The sequence below is a fragment of the Leptonotus elevatus genome, chromosome 15, assembly GCF_054856555.1.
Source record: "Leptonotus elevatus isolate MCC_2025b chromosome 15, RoL_Lele_1.0, whole genome shotgun sequence".
NCBI lineage: Eukaryota > Metazoa > Chordata > Actinopteri > Syngnathiformes > Syngnathidae > Leptonotus > Leptonotus elevatus.
Window position 1 is genome coordinate 19,942,718 of NC_141253.1, and position 21,567 is coordinate 19,964,284.

Genomic DNA, 21,567 nt, shown 5'->3' on the forward strand with positions numbered 1-21,567 from the left:
TCATTGCCAGGAAATTAAACAGACTAGCTACCGGCACCACATATCCATTTTGAGCAAGACCAGGATACATAGTGTCTTTCTGCAAGACAATGAAAGACACATTCTAAATGTGTTAAAACTGGCATAACTTAGTAGTAAAAGAATGTCTTTCAGCAAGACAATGAATGCTAAGACAAATTTCGCATGTGTTACTGTTTGCAAAGGGGGGAAAAGAATGACCACAGTGAATGTGCTAAAATGGGTCAATATTGGACATTTCATAGCTCACTTCCTGTACCTTTTAGGATATGGCTTCCATTGACATTTTTGCGTGTCTCGGGGCGCTTCATATAAAAAATGTTGCCGCTCCCGAAGAGTGTGCAAAGTTTGGTGAGTTTTCGTACATGTTTAGGTGCCCTAAAATGCGATTGTTTACGAAGAAGAAGAAGAACAACAACAATTCCTACAAAAACAAGAGGGGGCTCGCAGCAGTTGCTGCTCGGTCCCTAATAATAATTCCTACAAAAACAAAAGGGAAAACGCAGCGGTCGCTGCTCGGTCCCTAAAAATCGATTACTGGTCGATTAATCGATTAATTTTGACAGCTCTAAATGAAATAATGAAGCAGTATAAAATGATGTAATTTACATGTAAAGTTTTGATCACTTCTCGAGCGCATATTGTAAAACTGGACAGTAGTATAACAGGGCTAAGTGTTCCTTATATATTACATTGATTGCAAAGGAAAAAAAGTGTTGGACTCAACCATCAAATCATTCTTATTTCATTTATGTGGCCAAATGCATTTGAGATAAAACAGTCAACTTTATTGTCAAAGGCCACAGCAAATAGCAAATAATCATTTAATTGACACAAAATTCTTAAATTGTTTTGCATTGCTGCAAACACACACAAACATACAGACACACACGGTTGGTGCAACAAGAATACAACAATCTAATTTTGGCAGATGATGCCTCAGGAGATGAATTGTAAGCTTAAAGGGATCTTCAAAATTTGGTAATAAGGCCAAAATTTAAAAAAATTTAGGGCTGAGTATCAATTCAAATTTCTTAAATCGCTTCGATTTCGATTCACAAGAGTTCAGTTCGATCCGATTTAGATTCCCCCCGATTCGATTAAATTCAATCGATTATTGATTAAATATGGAACATAAATTCTTCTTAAATATCAAGAACATGATTTAAAAAAAACCTCCACAAACATTAAAGTACAAATTATTTTTTGCAGAGGCAGTAACTGGTTAAATGATTTATTTATTAATGAAAATAATATGTTATAATCACTTATGTGTTACATAAACATTAACATCAGCATGGATGAAATGAAAATGTTTTTATAATTTTAAAGCAGAACAAAGCAGAATTTGGCTTTCGTTGTTTATGGCGGCACCGTTGGACAAAAGCGGCATTGTTTTCCCTTGAATTTCCCTTGAAAGAACCCCTTGAAAGAATTTCCCACGAGGCCAAGCGCATATCATTGTGAAGTCCGGACGTCCAAAGCGTCCGCAGTTGGACTGAATTACATTGTTTCCAGTGGCTATTTTCTATTTTTTTCTTTATACAGCAGTGTAACGTTTCTCAAGCATGTTAACAGCAGACGGTGTTTGTGATATTACCTTCTTTATTGTACAACCAAACAGCTGCGCTCCCCCCATCCCTCCCTTTCCGCGATGCATTCACAAGCATTCGTAAACAAGAAAGAACACCATTTTTGAGTGTTGCCTGGCTGGTCGGGTCAGTGTGGAAAGGCAAACTATCAAGCTGATGGCTATTTATTGCTACCACGCAATTTTCCAATAGCTAACATTAGCATCCATCCATCCATTTTCTGTACCGCTTGTCCTCACAAGGGTCGCGGGGTTGCTGGAGCCTATCCCAGCTGGCTTCGGGCAGTAGGCGGGGTACACATTAGCATAATTATTTTTATTTGAGCATGGAAAGCTACCTTCTAAAAAGAGCCGAGTCCCCGCAAAGGCAGCGTGATTTGGAAATCCTCCGTCTTCCACCTTGCCAGCTAGTGAAATCCTCCAGGTAGTCTTTTTAATCATCATTATTATTATCGCCTCAGACAAAAATCTTGGTTTCTTGGGGTGTTTTGTATCTTACGCATGATAACAGTAATCGTGCATAGACGTTTGACTCGACATTCGTCTGGAACGACTGGGAAAAGGACGTATGCCGTAAAGCAGTCTGCATGTTTGTAGTTTTTTTGTGTGTGGCAGAGTTCACACCATCCACCTAAAAGTTGTTTAGTGCCAGTAAAAATGATACAGACCCCCTCAGGCCATGACAATGGTTTCATTAATCGAGCTTTAAGTCAATGTTTTATCAGCAGAATTGTGAAAATATTAATTGAAGGTTCAAATCATATTAAGTGTTACTTTAATTCAATAATTGTAAAAGATTCTGATATGTCATAAAGTGCAATAAGTCAGATCTTTCATAAATGTAAGAAAATACAGTTAAATTCATTTGAACAGTAAATTTTAAGAAAACTGTAAGATACAAAACAAACTTTAAAACTCAATTTTCTTGTTTATTTATGGGGGGCGGGATATTAAAGTAATGGATTCATGGTTTTATGAATCAATATCACGCTTGAAAGGGAAAATCGATTCGATATCGATTATTCGATTTTTTTAAAACCCAACCCAGTTGAGATATCAAGCTTTCTCACATTTTAAATGGCTCAAATCACGGTTGATGTCCTGTTCAGATCGATGCACTCGCATCTTTTAAAATAATAATAACAATTTCAAAAATGATTTTTCGGTTCAAACCAGTTTTTGTAACACCACTACATTTAAGCCTGTATGTGTGTCAATGTGTGTGTGCCAAACAATCAAGGGTAAACTTTAGATCAGGGCCATTTTGGTCATTTGAATTATTATGATTAACTATTAAGGGCACACACAACAATGTGATAAAAAAAAGCTTCACCTGACCATTATCCCTAAATCAAATCATGATTAGATGATTTCTCCCCAAATTGTTAATACTTCACAATTTCTGCCAGGGTATGAAACTCAACTAATGAGCACAACGGTACACACACATTTTCCACAACACCTCAACACACAGCATGAGTCAGTATTAGGGCTGGGCGATATGGCCAAAAAATAAAATCTTGATTTTTGCAATCATTCAGGACAATTACGATTTGAATCGATTTTAATATAAGAAAATCAACAAACATTTATTTAAAGGTTTCCTTTATTCAAAAATGATTCCTGTGCAAAATGTTCAGACAACAATAATGTATACTGATTCAAAATCAGTTTTAACATAAACTTAAAATTAATAGTTTGTGCTTAAATGCCACAATTAAGTAGTTGGTAGCTATTGTAAACATGTCTTGTAAACCACCCATCCAGCATTCTGCCACTTGTGCAACTCATATTGCCCAGCCCTAGTCAGTATAGATAGTAAATCATTGCTATTTGCATGGAGTACAGTCCGAGCCCTGCAGCAAATACAGAAAAAACACAAGTAACTGACATGACCCCCAGTAATATCTGACTGCCTATGTCTATGCCTATCATTTGCTCCCTAAAACGTATAAACACGTTCTATTTTAAATATTGCCATGGTTCCAAAAAACGTGTTTATACGTTTGCTTGTTGTTGTTTTTTTGGGGGGAGGCATGGCTTTGACACAGCCTCTGACCTGAAGAGGTCGCTTAAAGCAATGGTAATTAGTACAAAAAATGGCAGCAGAGTAGAGCTCAACCAGGGCCATGTTGCAACAAGCTCTTTTCTCCAGTATTTTCAACAGTTTTGTGAATAATGTTGAAACTTAGCTATATTCTAATGCTAATTGCTGCAAAACAGAAACAGATACAAATGTTTTTATAGCAAAATAACACAATATTCTATGGGCTTTGCAAAATTGGTCAAAATCCAGTTAAACAGCCGCGCAGGGGGTTGCTTCAGTGAAAATGGCTGGGAGTGAATGAGTTAATGGTTAAATAGATTTAACACGAACTATGACCCCAACACACTGTAATATCATTTCAAATTCATTTTAACATTGCTCTTAAAAATCAATGGCCTACAAATGATTAGAATTTTAAAGAATTCAGTGGAAGTGCAAAGATGCTGGCGTGAATGCCGCCTTTGCCACAAATACTGTCATGCAACGGGACCTCCGTTGTTGATTATCCTGATCTTTTAAACAGCCACTCATTAGAGCAAAAATATACATGAATAGTCAAGACTCTCCATAACTTCTGCTAACAATCCTGGCTAAATTTAGCTCCTCCCCTGACAAAGATCTCAGTCTCTAGGTAGAATTGTACCACTTCAACATATGTAAACGGCTCTGGCAAAAAGGTCCTCATGTAGGGATGCTCCGATACGTGGATTGGGTATCGGCCCAGATATTAGGGTTGGGGACCTCCGCTCTTTCTCTCGCGAAGGTCCACCGTCACCCAATTGGGCTCCGTGGAGGGACGGCAATGTGGAAAGCAACAACAGAGTTTGCTGAGGCGGGCGAGACAAAGAATATTGTAAATAATTATGCCTATTAATGTAGTAATGGCATTTTGTACATAAAGGTGGCATCTGATGGTGATCATCTATTTTTTTAAACTATAAAGGGCAAAAAAGCATGTAGCCTATGAATATTTCTTTACGTGCAGACATTAAAGACAGTGTGTAGACAGAAGCAAGTGGCGCGGAGCCTTGGCCACATCAAACTCATTTTGTAAACAGAAGCGCTTTGAATCAGGCGAGCCTTGACCACATTATGCACAGTTGGAACATTAACGCTGCTTGAATGTAAGAAAATAAAAGTGTACCGTCAATTAAGTAATGATTACATTCTTCAATATACATTCAATACATGTATTGAAAATATTGAATGAAAATCATAATCAAATAAATGTTTTAAAAAAAAATAGAACACATTAAAGAACATCTAAAAGCATTTGAGAGTTTTTCTGTGGAAATATATTGAATATTATTGGGGGGACTAGTGCAAAGACAATTCAGTATGGATCAGATCCGTATCGGCAGATACTGAACCCAAAGTATCGGTATCGAATCAGTAATGAAAAAAGTGGATCGGAGCATCCCTATCCTCATGTGTCAAAAAAAATATTATAATAATTCAAAATCTATACTTAATTCCCTTTCAAATTATATAGAACACATTTTCTTTTTAAAGTATTGTGAAGCATTTATTCTGTGAAAGGGAGTATTCAAAAACAAGAACTGTGGCCTTATCGCAAGATAACAACTGGAATAGTTTGCGATTGAACTTTTGAAGCTTTCACTTTGAAACTTTCAGTGCTGAAGAAAAACATGTCTACATTATCTGCACGATGATTTGTATCTGTGACTGCTTTGAAGTTGCTCTTGTGTGTACACCCCTCCCCTTTAGATCAGCAACTGCTATGAATGTAACTAGCGAAAATATAATAAAAGAGAGGGAGTGGCGAAGTGTGTCTAGAGCGGAAAAGAGACTGTAATCTGGGTACACTCTGTAATGTAGCCGCAAGGGGGGACAAGCCAGTGTCTTCTTGAGCCGGTCCTAAGCCCGGATAAATTCAGAGGGTTGTGTCAGGGAAGGGCATCCGACGTAAAAACTTTGGCCAAATCAAACATGCAAATCAAATATATGACTTCCGTACCGGATCAATCGAGGCCCGGGTTAACAACGACCGCAATCGGTGGAAACTGGACTACTCTTGGTCGAAGGAAAGGATGAAGGTGTGTTCGTGGGAGGAAAGAGAAGAGGAACACCAAGAGGACTGAGAGTAGGGACTTTGAATGTTGGAACTATGACAGGAAAAGGTAGAGAGCTGGTTGACATGATGCAGAGGAGGAAGGTGGACATACTGTGTGTTCAGGAAACCAGGTGGAAAGGGAGCAAAGCTAGAAGTTTAGGAGCAGGGTTCAAGTTATTCTATCATGGTGTAGATAGGAAAAGAAATGGAGTAGCAGTTATTGTGAAGGAGGAGTTTGTTAGGAACGTCCTGGAGGTAAAAAAGAGTGTCAGATAGAGTGATGAGCCTGAAGCTAGGAATCGAAGGTGTGACGATCAATGTTGTTAGTGGGTATGCACCACAGGTAGGATGTGAGCTGGACGAGAAGGAGAACTTTTGGTTGGACCTTGATAAAATGATGCAGAGCATCCCTAGAAGTGAGAGAGTTGTCATTGGTGCAGACTTGATTGGACACGGTGTAGGAAACAGAGGTGATAAGGAGGTGATGGGCAAGTTTGATATACAGGAGAGGAACGCAGATGGACAGATGGTGGTTGACTTTGCAAAAAGAATGGAAAGGGCTGTCGTGAATACTTTTTTCCAGAAGAAACAGAGTAAAGGTAGGAGTACACTTGTGTAGACTACATCATGTGTAGACGGTGTAATCTGAAGGAGATCCGCGACTGCATAGTAGTAGTAGGTGAGAGTGTAGCCAGACAGCATAGGATGGTAGTGTGTAAGATGACTCTGGTGGAAAAAGACAAAGACGGCAAAGGCAAAGCAGAGGGCGAAATGGTGGAAACTGAAAAAGGAAGAGTGTTGTACGACTTTCAGAAAGGAGTTGAGACAGGCTCTTGGTGGTCAGGAGGTGCTTTCAAATGACTGGACAACTGCAGCAAATGTGATCACAGAGACAGGTAGGACAGTCCGAGGTGTGTCATCTGGAAGAAAAGGAGATAAGAAGACTTGGTGGTGGAATGAGGAGGTGCAGAAGTGGATCCAGAGAAAGAGGTTAGCTAAGAAGAAGTGGGACACAGAGGATTGAAGAAAGTAGACAGGACTACAGAGAAATGCAGCGTAAGGTGAAAGTAGAAGTGGCAAAGGCCAAACAAGGGGCTTACGATGACTTGTATGCTAGGTTGGACAGTAAGGAGGGAGAGACTGATCTATACAGGTTGGCAAGGCAAAGAGACAGAGATAGGAAGGACGTGCAACAGGTTAGGGTAATAAAGGATAGGGATGGAAGTGTGTTGACAGATGCCAGTAGTGTGATGGGAAGATGGAAATAATACTTTGAAAAGTTGATGAATGAGAAAAATGAGAGACAACAAAGAGTAGATGAGGTGACTGTTGTGGACCAGGAAGTAGCAAAGGTTAGTAAGAATGAAATGAGAAGGGCATTTAAGAGGATGAAGAATGGAAAGGCACTCGGTCCTAATGATATACCTGTGGAAGTATGGAAGTGCCTAGGAGAGGTAGCAGTAGAATTTCTGACTGGGTTTTTCAACAGGATCTAAAATAGTGAGAAGATGCCTGAGGAATAGAGGAGAAGTGTGCTGGTGCCCATTTTTAAGAATAAGGGAGACGTGCAGAGTTGCGGCAACTAGAGAGGAATAAAGGTAATAAGCCACACAATGAAGCTATGGGAGAGAGTAGTTGAAGCTAGACTGAGGGCAGAGGTGAACATTTGTGAGCAGCAGTATGGTTTCATGAAGTGATGGCAGTGCAGGCAGACTGGAACGGGTGGAGAAAAATGTCAGGTGTGATGTGTAATAGAAGAGTTTCAGATAAAATTAAGGGAAAGGTTTATAAAACTGTGGTGAGTCGAGCGATGTTGTTTGGTCTGGAGACAGTGCCACTGTGGAAAAGACAGGAGGCAGAGCTGGAGGTGGCAGAGATGAAGATGCTGAGGTTCTCTTTGGGAGTGACCAGGATGGATAGAATCAGGAATGAATACATCAAAGGGACAGCAAATGTTAGAGGCTTTGGAGATAGTCAGAGAGGCCAGACTGAGATGGTTTGGACATGTCCAGAGGAGAGATAGTGAGTATATTGGCAAAAGGATGCTGAGTTTCCAAATGCCAGGCAGGAGGTCTAGAGGAAGACCAAAGAGGAGGTTTATGGATGTAGTTAAAGAGGACATGAAGGCAGTTGGCGTGAGAGCAGAGGATGCAGACAACAGGGTTAGATGGCGGCAACTGATTCGCTGTGGCGACCCCTGAAGGGAAAAACCGAAAGGAAAATAATCTGGGTACACTCTGTCCTCCGCGCTAGCAAAAATTATTTAAATCTCTTGTCTTCCTTCTTTTTACATGTTGCTTATTAAATGTTCTAGGTTGACCAAACCTAACAAAAGTCAATTCCAACAGCAGTTAAGGACATCATCCGAGATTTAAACCCTTTAAAAGTTTAGGAAGCTTGACCTCGCAACAGATGAAAATCAGCCTCAACTTTCAAGATCACATTGAGTTTACAATCTTATGAGGCATCAGCCAAAGTTTGGTATTTTATTGTTGCTCCTTGTGGTATTTTCTTGCTTAAATGAGGTCATATTACCGCAGATTTAATAATTTTGTGTGCATTATAAGATTATTTGCCATTTGGTGTGGTCTGTGACAAGTACGTTTATTGATAACTTATGGATGCTATGTCTCAAATGCAGTTGCTCACATAAAGAAAATTTTATGATTTTATTAACACAGGTTTTTATCTTATTATTATTAAAATTTTTAAGGGGAGGAGGTGGGAGGGGGTTTGTGGGGCAATATTCAGAGAGAAAAAAAAAGTATATTTGTGACTTTATAAAGTGGCAAATTTGGTCTGATTGGTTAGTGTTAGTCATCTGATAGGGGATCAGGAAGTGGGGTTGCTCTATAACTCTATAACTTTATAAAGTCGCAAAAAAGTTTTTTTCTCTGAATACAACCACACTACCCCCCCGAAATTTTTATTTATTTATATGTGACAATTTTTTATTTTAAAATGGCTCCAAACAATTACTCCTTTAATAAAATAGTTTGTTGATTAATTTGATAATCGATTTCTTGTCGATTAATCGATTAATTTTGACAGCTCTAATTTTCTTGACATCAGTTATTTATTTCCCATTAGCCAGTGCTTTGGCGTCATCTTGTGGCATCTTATGCCCACCGCTCACAGCACAATACAAAATAAATCGACTTAACTGGACATTTGCAAACTAATTAATAGTGTATAGATGTATAAAATGAATCATCTCACTGTAAATGTAATCTAATTTGGCTATAAATATAAATTTCATACATCTTGAAAAATAGCTGCAATATTTACTTTATTCCATTGCTTGCAGACGAGGCAGCAAGTGAGTAAAGTCTGTGGATCTAACCAGCGCAGCAAATAGAAAGCCAGTTCCAGAGGCAGGAGTCGCAGAAAGTCACGTTTGAGAAGTGCCTCCAAGCCATTAGACAAATGACGAAGCTGGGCCGCACCACTAAGGAATATGATGTGGTCCAAAGACTGGTTGCGCTGCTGGTCATTTAATGTGAGGAAAGTGGTGGAGACAGACTCTAACCACCTCTGAAAATCGGTCATCTCCATGAGTTGTCATTAGAGCAACCAGCAATACCTAAAAGAACAAAAACAGGGTCAGGTTAGTATTTCAGTTGCACTCAATGATGTTTACTATGTAAAACATTCACAACATCATTCTTCACACTGGCACAGCAAAAAATAAATTTGTGCCAAAATATGTTTATGGTTTCTGAGTAATTTTGGGCTGCTGAAACCAAAAAGGATATCCGTTTCTTTCTTTGACAAACTCCATCAATGCAATAAACATTATAAGCTGCACATACTGTATCTCAACAATGCGGGCTTCCTATCAATCTATAAAAGCTGACAGATATCAACTCAATTCAACTTTATTTTTAGAACACTTTAAAACAACCACCACTGCATACAAAGTGTGGTACATGGGGCAAAAATGTGTCATACAAGATGAGACGAAAAGATAGGTAAAACAATAAATTAACATAAAAACAGCAAACACCACAAAACACTAAAACAATACAGACAGACTCATGCTTAGTCAAAATCCAAAGAATAAAAATGTGTTTTAAGAGTTTTAAAGGGTAATTCAACCCAAAAATATTCTTGACAATATGTTGTAGATGCCCCTACTAGTCTAAATATAGCAATGATTAATATTGCATTTGTGGAATATGAGTTACATATAGGGCTAGGCAATATAAACTAGGGCTGGGTATTGCCAACAACCTCACGATACGATACGTATCACAATACAGGGGTCACGATACGGTACGTATCGCAATACATATGTATCCCAATACATAATCTTCTAGGCAATACATATCCCAATATTTTAAATTAATTTACTTGCATTTTTAGTGTAACAGTCATATGTACAGTATACCTAAATGATATGTCCATTATGCTGGATGGCAAAACAATTTTTGTTAGCATCTCTTCTGGTTTACCACCAAGCGGCATGCCTGGTCTAAATGTGCACGCACTGCAGAGCAAGGAGCAGCTTTCACAGACACACCGGGAACATTTATGAAAAGGTATGAGCCGATATGAGTAAAAATATAAAAGTATTAAAATTACAGCTCTAAAATGTGCTTATTTGAAATATTTGGGGAACTAATCGCATTTTTCCATGTCATACATTCTAGTTTGTTTTTAAACAAAATATAGAAAAATTGGTAAATTGCGTTTATAAGTAAATAGATGTTTATTCTTCCTCTGTTTTAATTTTTCTTAGCAAGACACAGTATCCAATCACTGATGGGCTATTTTTAAAACAGACTTCACATGTAAACTTTTTTTTTTTTTTTTTTTTTTTTTAAATAAGTAGACTACAACTACAACTAAACACCCAAGGCACTCATGTTCCTTTTGTCTGCTCCCCCACTCCGCTGCGCTCATGCGACACGAGGACTAATTGAAGTCAATTGACATCAAAGACTGCTTGTTAAGTACAATGCAAGCTGCCAGCCCCCCCACACACACCCTGCACCTGCTGCAAGTGCATCAGTGAAACTTCAGAGGCTGCTGTTCCTGCGCAAGCAACCTTGCTTTAACTGCCTATTTAAAATTAACAAGCAATATTGATTCTGACGCTTGCATATCGATATGTGTATTGTAATGAGGCTCGCAACGATGTATTGCCGTATCGATTTTTTGAGCACACCCCTTATATAAACTGTATATTATTATAAGGTATACATTTTGCAGAAGGTAGAGGGTTTGACTCTTACTGTGGTAGCGCATGTTGATGACGTCATTATATGCCGCATGTTGACAATGTCATTATATGGCGCATGTTGATGACGTCATCGTATCTGCGTCCTGGCCTTATGCACAGCTCATGCTCAGCGTAACAATGGCGTCAAGCACCGAATCCGCGGAGCCGGAGGCATTGGTTAAAAAAAAAAACAGTGCTATGTCAATTATTTGGACATGGTTCCGATTTGAAAAGTCTGACAGTGAGCAGAAACATGTAATTTGCAAGATGAGCTGTGCGTCAGTGCCTGCTAGCAAAGGTAACACGAGCAATTTGTTTTATCACCTTAGAAGAAAACATTTTACCGGGTATGTGGAGTGTCAGCGCATGCGGTCATTGACCGGTCAATCCTCAAATACGGGAAAGAAGACAAACGTTTGCCCTCCTACCAAACTGCAGACCTTAATTGTGCAAGCTTTTTCAAGGAGGACTCCATATGATAAAAATAGCATGCAGTGGACGGAAATTACAAACTCCGTTTATTAAAACCTAGACTTTTGCTGTTTACAATGGCCACTAGTGCATGCCCTTGTGATCTTGAAATGGATACTTACTCAAAGCAAGTTGTACTGTTTTCATTTAAAATATCAGCAATATTTTGTTTGCACTATTTTGCACCAGAGTGCTTACTTTTAATTTTGATTTGAGATATTCACAATAAATGTTGTTATCCAAAGTAAATTTATTGTTTCATTTAAAAAAAAAATCTATTTAGCTTCTATAAAGGACTATGTAAACCAGTAGAAAAATCATTTATAAAAAACAAAACAAAAAACATACACATAATTCTATACCTTGATATATTCCGTTACCATAAAGGGATGCTATTTATCCTGTGATATGAATTTTGGGCCATATCGCCTAGCCCTAGTTGGTAGGCTTTTATTTTGAAATTGACCCTTGAAGCGCACCGTGCACTCTAAAAACACTTGGGTTATTTCATTAACCCAATTTATGGGTTGTTTGTGTTGGGTCAAATTTGTGGGTTATTTTGTATGAAATTTGGTTCAAATTAACCATAATTGGCCATGACAGCCATCGCAGCCATTCCCACACCGTGTTAATATTTGGGCAGGGCCGCCCAAGTTAAGTGGCCGCCGCCCAAGAAGTTTTCTAGAACATTTGCCGTGTTTTCAAGACTATAAGGCACACTTAAAAGTCTTAAAATATTCTTAAATGTGCACCGAGTTCCGGAGACGTTTTCCTTCAAGACAAACATCAAGGTAAATTTTGCTGTGCCAGTGCGTGTTTCTGACCGGTGGGCTGGTTCACGCTTGTTTCTAGTTGGCTGCTGGCTTGTATTAAGGTACAGCGGCGGACGGAGGGGAGAAGGCAGAAGAGAGTTGCAGCTGTATGTACTCGAATGTGGAGATGGAACGAGAAAGGGAATAAAAAGAGAAAATAAAACGCCAAATTTCAGTGTGACCTCCTGTCTCCTGTACTTCATTCCGTCTACCACGTTTGGAACCCCACCTTTTTGGCGACGTACAGCCGCCGGGCGCTATCCGAGGAGACGATTTGACGATTTGGCCGAGACCAAGCAGGAAAGGATAACAAAATACTGCCGGTATTTGCATTGTACAAAACCACATTGATTTGGCTAAGAAATTCCGGATAATTATTAAAAAGAGACATGCTTACGAGGCACAATTTAAACTGCAAGCTATCAGTTACGCGGTTGTACATGGGAATAGAGCAGTCGCGAGATAATTCCACATCAATGAATGCATAGCCGCATTTCCACCGAAGGACGTTCGGGTATGAGGAGGGGGGTAGGGACTTTCACAGGAACCGTCCTCTCAGACGGCCCGCTTGTGGCTGTGTCTCCACTACGGAGTACGACCCATTTCGCGACAGCACGAGTTTTGATCGACACGTAAACGGCGTGCGACGGTTTCTCCCGTCACCTAAGTAACGCGCGACGAAAATCACGAGGAAAGACAAAAACTTTAGGCGGTTGCTGTTTTTCTCTGCTTTTTATTTTATGTACTTGGCGTGGATGAATGGTTTAAGTGAGAGGAGACGGCGTTTAGATGAAGAATGACTCGTTTAGATGACAAGCTTCGATCGACACATAATCGCCTTGCGACGGTTTCTGTGACATCACCCAAGCAAGGCGCCGCAAAAATCAGAACAACAACGAGGAAAGAGAAAAACTTGTGGCGGTTGCCTTTTTTCCTGCTTTTTTTTTTTATGTACTTGGCATGGATGGATGGTTTGAGTGAGAGGAGACCGCGTCTAGATGAAGAATTTGAAATGGCTAACAGTAGAGTGGAACGAAAATAGGCAAAGGATTATTAAGAGAATTGTTTTGGTGGAAGAGACTTAACCCGAGAATGCATCATCGTCGCGCATGAAGACAAGATATTTTTTTATATAAAATCATTTTTAGCCAATCAGCACGAAAGCCCGACCGGGAGTTTATCGAGCCGGCGGAGTACCTACTCTCGAGTAGGACCTCCGCTCGTCCCGGTAAGTTCCTGTAAATGTGGCCGGGTTGGGAAGGCTCCTGCAGTGGAGACGCGCACATATTGTCGATATTTTGTAATGTTGATGTGCAAAAATACATAAAATTGGCTGATTCTTGCTAATTAAAAAAACGATCGGTCAGGCATTAATAGACAAATAATAATAATAATAATAATAATAATTTTAAAAAACCAATGGGATTTACTGCCATTTGGGTAAATTTTATTATTATTTGAGGTATTCTTTTAACTAAAAGTTGGGTAAAAAAACAACAACAACAACAATTTGTGCATTGACCCAATTAGTTGTATTACTTTAACCATAAAACTTGGGTCAAAATGGAATAACTCAACTGTTGCATTGATTTGACCAGATATGTTGTATTCATTTAACCCAAAAAATTGGGTCAAAACTGAATAACCCAATTTTTGGGCTCAAATTGACCCCAGTAGTAGTCGGTCCTTTTTTAACTCAGTAATTGGGTCAAATTTAACCCAATTTGGGTTAAATTTGACCCAACTGTTTTTAGTGTGTGGCGTGTCTTCGAACTTGACTTGTTTTTACGGTCCAAGGTATTTCGTGGCCATTAATTTTTTTCCCCCGTGTGGTGAGGGCCTCTCTCTCGACAACCAAGATCAACACAACACCATTCCGAAATCATATTCAATCGCCAATTAAGGACACCAAAAAAACGCTATTTAATTACGCCATCATTGTATGATACAGCACAAGTCTCCGGCGTTAGCAGTTAGCCACTAATGGGAATGTAAACATTGACGTCTCTAGACGTCAAAGTTGAGATGGGCAGCTTAGATTTTTTCTGTGAGCAGAGGCTTCTACCTAGCAAGCCTTCCATGAAAGCCTTGTCGATTGACTTTTCTTCTGATTGTTAAAGCATGCACATGTGTCCCAGATGCAGCAAAAGAGGTCTGCAAATCCCTCGATGTGATGCACAGGTTGGCTTTCACCTGGATTATCATTTGTCTTGTGGGTCTTGCTGATATTTTAGACGGTCATCCACTTCTAGGCTGGATTGTAGTAATTTTCAGTGTTCTCTAGTTGCAGATGATCTGCTTCACAATGGAATGATGTAGGGCTGGGCAATAAATCTAATTAATTTGATACATTGTCAAAAATCGAATCATTGAAAATTTGCTAAATCGTGAAATCGAATGTTGTCTTCTGGATTATTAAAAGATGTTGTTCTTATGTTCTGTTACATTCAAATGTTTTTGTGAGTTGCAATTTTGCACAAGTGGCAGAGGATGCTGGATTGGTGGTTTACAAGACATGTTTACAATAGCTACCAACTACTTCATTGTGGCATTTAAACACAAACTATGAATGTTAAATTTATGTTAAAACTAATTTAGAATCAGTATACATTATTGTTGTCTTAACATTTTGCACAGAAATTATTTTTGAATAAATGAAACCTTTAAATAAATGTTTGTCGGGTTTATTAGATTAAAATCCATTAAAATCGTAATCGTCCTGAATGACTGCAAAAATCAAAATTTTATTTTTTGTCCGTATCGCCCAGCCCTAGAATGATGAAGCTCACTTATTTTTTTTGATTACTTTTTTTAGATAACTTTGCCCACGGCCCACTTCCTGAGATCCCCTGAGATTTATCTTCCTCTCAGCATGACTGACCTGTATGGGTTCACCTGGGTAAGACTAAAGTGACGTGGTTTTGTCTCCGTTTCAGTCAGTGATGCACAATTCGCTAAACCTCTCTTATTTCATTGGTCCATTCCAGTGGTTAGTTTAGCTACCAATTTGTCCTACCTGATCCTACATGACTGCTTATTTTAAGCAATGCAGCTCAGGGTTCACTTACTTTTGCACCAACATGAATTGACCAAAAACTCTTTAGTTTTGACAACACAATTGATTAAAAAGAAAAAGAAAAAAGAAAAAGAAAAAAAAGAAAGAAAGAACAATTCATTGAAATGCTAAACCTACACCTGTTATTTCATATAAAATATAATGGTTCAGATTGAACAACAAAATCAGGTTGAAACAATTGGAAAATCCAAATTGCTCAAGAGGTTCACAAACTTTTGAGCAGCACTGTAATTATGCTGACATTGTATTGTACGGCGCCTGTTGCCAGCGTTTAGCGGCGACTGCTAGCTAACAGTGAGCTACCAGCACCAAGCTTGCTAGCAAGCAAGCCGCGCTAGCTAGCAGACGTCTGATTACTTTTCAAAGGTGTAATACTACAGCCCGTAGACAGCATGCCCGTGACCCTCGTGAGGATTAGCGGTTCAGAAAATTGATTGATGGACTGTGCACACTTTGATGCTGACAGCCTGACTAATTTACCGGTTTAATAACAAACCAGGCTTACTCAAATGTGCTATTTACTTAGCAGACAAAATCGCTATTGTGGGTTTGACATCACTTAAGTTCCATTGAGCAAAATCTATGGAGAGAGATTTGTCTAAAATCTCACAGTTTCAGGGGAAAACAGTTTGCTGACAAGGACAGTTAAAGTAAAAAGAAAAAAAAGTTGATTATCTAAAAACAAAAACCAGTTGGTTGTTAATTATTAGCCTACATGTGAATGTATTTTTTGTCATCTGTATTTATAATTGTTCTTTAACCAAGAAAGTATACACAGGTATATTTTTATTTCTATCCAAATACCCAATTATTCGCTAGAATTTTGAGTAGCATATCTGGATACCAAAATATTTGATAGCTGTAGCCCTAATAATAATAATTTTGAGTTGTTTTGAGTTCTTTCACCACACACCCTTGTCAAAACCAGCTTGCACCCCATAAGCCAACTGCACACCCTGCACCCAAACTATAATTTTTTTCTAACATAAATAATATATATTATTATAAATTATATTTGGTCTAAAAGGAACTTAAATAATTATATTATTATAATATTATTAATTAATATTTTCAAATGTTTAAACATTTTCTTGTTTTAAACAACAACAAAAAATAATCGTTTTGAATAATTGGGATTTCAATTATTACCAAAATAATCGTGATTATTATTTTTTCCATAATCGAGCAGCCCTAATACCGTATTTTCACGACCATAAGGTATTATAAGGCGCAGTCACAGTTACGGGTGCTATTTCTGTGTTTAACACACACATAAAGCGCACCGCACTATTGGGCACAGGCATGGTTAAACATACGCTAGCTCAAAACATATGCTATTATGCTAAAACATATACTAGTGCTAGCGCATGTTTTCAGAAAGGCAGTGAGCGGAACAAAACTGAGAGGGAGGGGAGGGGCTGAAGAACTCGCCACCAAGTTGACTCTTCCATGCTCTCATGTCTGACCTCAGTCAGGTTCGCCTTTCTTGTATATAAGCAATGTGTCGTCAATCAGATTTTGGACTTTGGTCCACACACAAGGCGCACCTCACTATTAGGCGCACTGTCGATTTTTGAGAAAATGTAAGACTTCAAAGTGCGCCTTATAGTCGTGAAAATACAGTATATATTTTTTTAAATAATTGGCAGATTAATCAGTAATCAGTATTTTTTCAGCGCTTTTGAGATCGCTTATTGCTTCACCATCTTAAGTGGCAAAAGTTGAGAAAGTAGCAAAACGTGATGGTACGTTGACCACTTTTTTCTGTCATACTTCAACCACACTACTACATTAGTAGAAAGTGAGTTTGAAACATTGTATTGCTTTGGGCTGCAATAACAGATATATGTGTCGCTTACAAAAAGAAAAGTTATTTGTCATCATCAGTATCGGTTTGGAGAAAAAGGAAGCTATCGGTTATCGGTATTGGTGGAGAAAAACTCTATTGTGAATCCCTATTTTTTTCCTTGTCTGTTCATTAATTGTGCCAACACATGAACACTTCCCACAACAGTGAGGCTTTACTGGTCATCAGCGACTTAATTTGCCTTTAACGTAGCATGCTTCAATTTTTCCTTAAAAAGTTACTTCCTGCGTTTCTCGACACGGTTAGAAGCCTCGGTACAATTTGTATTGTCACATTCCATATAATTTTATGTCATTTCCTAACATTCAACAGTCTTTACTTTCATATGATTCCATATCATTGATATAGCTTTCCACATCATTCCGTACCATTCCACATTTTTCAACAGTATTCCACATCATTCCATCAATTACATAATATTCAAACTCATTGCTGAAATCATTCCATTCATTCCACATAATTGCAGATTTTTCCAAACTCATTCTATATTATTACACACATTATTACATAGTATTCTACATCATTCCATATCAAGACACATTATCAATATCATTCCAAATTGTTCCACATTGCTACATATTACAAAGATATGCACATAAGACATATTCCCTCTCCGTTACTACCCCATCTCTTGTGTGTTTAGTCTTGCTGATCTTTATGTCAAGCCATTGTTTACTTGCTTACTTGCTTTCTTAACTTGATGTTGACTTTCCCTGATTAGAAATCTATTTTTTTTTTACCTACAGTATTATTATCACCGTACATTTTTAAATCTACTGATGAACTTAAATGATAGATTAATTACATTTCCGGACTGCATATGAAAGTAAGCTATTGCAGACAGACGAATGCTTAATTTAATGCTTTCGACATCTTACCTTCACTAGCATGACATAATAGATAGCACAGCAAAAACGGTCTTGTGATTTCAACTATTTGTTTACGACATGATTGTAGCGACTCGGGTGCGTACTCTGCAAATGCAGAGGGTTTAACGTGACCAGTATAACAACTACAGTTCTCCAAAAATAATGTCCCCATCAGTAAAACAGCATGCCATCTAATCGTTGAACAATGAAAATATTTAGACAAAACGTGTACTAACCGGGCTGTAGAAATCCTCATCGCCAGCTTGATGCCATAGTTCATTTACTGAAGTAAGTTTTCTGCTGGTAGGTAACCTGCCAGAAATCAAGTTGAAATGCTGGTTCAACTAAGCTAGCTTCGTTGCTATCGTTAGCTGTCTACCACGATATAGGGAAGCATTCTCTTCTGACATAAAACATTACATGATGCATCTAGTGGCATAGCGTTTCATATATTTTCAGAGAAATATATTCGGCGAAGTCTAGATTCTTATGTTGAGGTACAATGAACTCTTTAAACTGGCTGCTCTTGCAGATGTTTTCATTGCAGAATAAATTTTCGTCTACTAACTGGCAGATTCGTCACTGTAGCTGGCTCAAGGATCCATGACTGAGTGTCCCGATATAATGGATGAAGTGATTTGGTGTACCTTTTTTTACCCCCAAAACATTTTTTTTAAAGGGGAAAATTACGAAATAGATCAAATAATATCTCTTACCCTAAGCCCCCCCCCTCTCTCTCTGTCTCTCTGTCTCTCTCTCTCTGTCTCTCTGTCTCTCTCTCTCTCTCTCTCTCTCTCTCTCTCTCTCTCTCTCTCTCTCTCTCTCTCTCTCTCTCTCTCTCTCTCTCTCTCCCACCACTATAAGGCAGCAACGCGTTTAAGCTTCCGGTCAGTCTGAAAGAACAAGAAAAAAAAAGAAGTGAAGTGCCAACAGTCATCGGGGGCAAACGTTTGATTTGTAGTCCTCTTGGGCGACTATTGCTTCAAAAACAAAAAACTATTTCTCAAAGACAGAGAAGGGCTGCCAATAGGTGAGTGCTCGAAGCCACGTTATTGAAATGTTCAGTCCTGAAATGTTTGTTCATCCATTTGCAAGATACCCGCTAGCTTAGCTTGCGGTTAAGTTTCCATCAATCAAGGTGTTTTCTTTGAAAAAAAAAAAAATACATTTAAGAGAAGTGCTTCTGACACACAAACCTTAAGGTTAAAGTGGGCAGGGGGTTAGGGAGTTAGTTAGCTTTTTATTTCTTGGTTGCTCCATTTTTTTATTAATAATTTTTTTTGAGCGAGCTCAGTATTGTTCATTCGGTAATTTTACCGATTCGACATGTCATCATCATTGCGCTCTTTTTTTTCTTTTTTTTGTGTGTGCGTGTGCATGTGTGTGTGCATGTGAGTGTGTACTCATTAATTCACCTAAAACCTATTAAAAATCCCATACCGTTCACCTAAACCGAATACTTCAGAATCCAGCGAGAGTTGTGAGGTTGTCAGGAGACCCGAGGAAGGATCAAAGAAAAGAAAGGAAAGTGAAATCCAGCACCGACCAGACATCACCTACTACCCACCGGGTTACCAACCTCAGAAACATCTAAATTCTAACTAATTAGGGAGACCTCAAGAGACCAAAGGAGAGACTGAGGAAAGGAAGGAAGGATAGATGAAGCAGAGTGAGATCCACAGACATCAGCTTCCACCGATTCAATGACCAGAGGAAGAAGCAGATTGTGTTTGAATTTCGATAGATGCTGGTGTGGTGGATCTGGCATGCATGAAAACCTACACCAAAAAGGGGAGCCGTCGACCCCGGCCAGGACAGAGCAAGCACAATCCCCCAGGGGACCCCAGGCCACGGCAGTGCCAAGGAACAACCCCCGGGCCCCGCGGGGGCCACCGGCTGGAGAGCAAACCCAGGAGCCAGGAGCGCCCCCCACCCCAAAACGGCCCGCGCCCCCTGCCTGACGCAGCAGAACGGGGCACAGCCCCCACTCCCGCCACAACCCCCCCACCCGCCACCCAACACAACCCAGCCCCAGCCGCCCCGAAAACCCCTTTTGTAATTTCTAGTGCCTTCCACCAGGCGGTCAGGGTGGCGGAAATTACTTAAAACAATTGTGTCACTTAATCGATGTTGTAATAAAGAGTAAATCTAAAAGTCTGAGGTTATTACAATACTTATGTTCTAGTTCCAGCCAACAGTTAGTATCTCTGTTGGGTTGTGCCCATAGAATGATATATTGTAGCTGGTTAGCTATATAGTAGTGCATAAAATTTGGTGCCTCTAGACCTCCTTTGGATGTACTTTTCTGAAGAGTAGATAGACTAATCTTTGCTTTTTTTTTTATTCCAGTAAAATTTTGTAATGGCCGAGTCCAACAACAGAAACCAGTTAGACGTAGGTTTAAATGGAATCATTGAGAAAAAATAATTTATTTTGGGTAAAACTTTCATTTTAATGGTGGCTATTCGTCCTATTAGAGAAATGGGACGATTATTCCAGCGCTCCAAGTCACTATAAATGCTATCCAGAAGTGGAGTAAAGTTTAAATGAATTAAATCAGTTAATTTAGGTGAGATTTTGATGCCTAAGTATTTTACATTACCTATAGAAAATGAGTAGTGTGGGTCCTGGCTTGCAAGGTTCCATGATTTTTCTGTAATAGGTAGTAGTGTTGATTTTGTCCAGTTAATAGAATAATCTGATAAATGTGAGAATTTAGTTATTAAGTTAAATACTTCCCCTAACGAAATAGCAGGCTTTTCTAAATAAAGTAAAATATCATCGGCATACAGATTAATTTTGTGTTCTGTTACCCCAGAGTTAATTCCTTGAATCCTTCTTTCTTGGTGTATAGCTAATGTAAGCGGCTCAATAAATATTGCAAATAATAAAGGCGACAGTGGGCATCCCTGTCTTGTGCCTGTCTGTAGAGTAAAACTCTTAGATATAATCCCATTAGTAGTAACTGTAGGTTTAGGATAATCATATAATACTGACACCCAGTGAATAAATGACTTCCCAAAGCCAAATTTATTTAAAACAGCAAAGAGGAAGGACCAGTTAACTTTGTCGAAAGCTTTTTCTGCATCCAACAATATAATAACTGCCTTTTTATCATGCCGCTGTGACATGCTAATAAGGTTGAAGAGCCTCCTATTATTATTAGTAGAGTGACGACCTTTAATAAAGCCTTGTTTGGTCGCTATGAATGATTGTCAAGATTACTGTTTCTAGTCTAGATGCGAAAGCCTTGGCGAAAATTTTAATATCAGTGTTAATTAGTAAAATCGGACGGTAACTTGATGGAAGGGTGGGTTCTTTTTCTGGCTTTAATAAAAGTTACATTGCTGCTGTATTCATGTGTGGGCGTATGTAATCATTAGTTTTAATTTCTGTTACTACTCTTAAGAATAATGGATCAAGCATTAACCAAAAGTGCTTAAACAATATAGCCGGATAACAATCCGGGCCAGGGGCTCTGCCATTAGACATACTATCTAGAGCACTGTACAGCTCGT

The 21,567-nt window shown here is 38.8% G+C and overlaps 2 protein-coding genes and 1 pseudogene across 14 annotated transcripts in view; 2 read left to right on the forward strand and 1 right to left on the reverse strand.

Annotated features, from left to right (window-relative positions):
• Positions 1–18,667, reverse strand: part of fbxw2 (F-box and WD repeat domain containing 2) — a 126,028-nt gene extending 107,361 nt beyond the window's left edge. The window contains exons 1-3 of one of the 4 annotated variants that reach the window (XM_086097226.1): positions 18,618–18,667; positions 18,286–18,361; positions 8,992–9,313 (exon numbers count right to left, since the gene is read on the reverse strand). In XM_086097226.1, the coding sequence (XP_085953352.1) occupies positions 8,992–9,285 (294 nt within the window). In that variant the 5' untranslated portion in view covers positions 9,286–9,313; positions 18,286–18,361; positions 18,618–18,667. The other 3 variants (XM_086097227.1, XM_086097225.1, XM_086097228.1) reach the window with 3 other exon arrangements.
• LOC147162354 (uncharacterized) lies at positions 6,436–7,226 on the forward strand (annotated as a pseudogene).
• A 242-nt stretch (positions 18,668–18,909) lies between the features above and the next one.
• Positions 18,910–21,567, forward strand: part of crb2a (crumbs cell polarity complex component 2a) — a 124,331-nt gene continuing 121,673 nt past the window's right edge. For all 10 annotated transcript variants that reach the window (XR_015097227.1, XR_015097228.1, XR_015097229.1 and 7 more), the window contains exon 1: positions 18,910–19,079. The gene's annotated coding sequence lies outside the window, so the exon portion shown is untranslated. The remainder of the gene's footprint in view (positions 19,080–21,567) is intronic.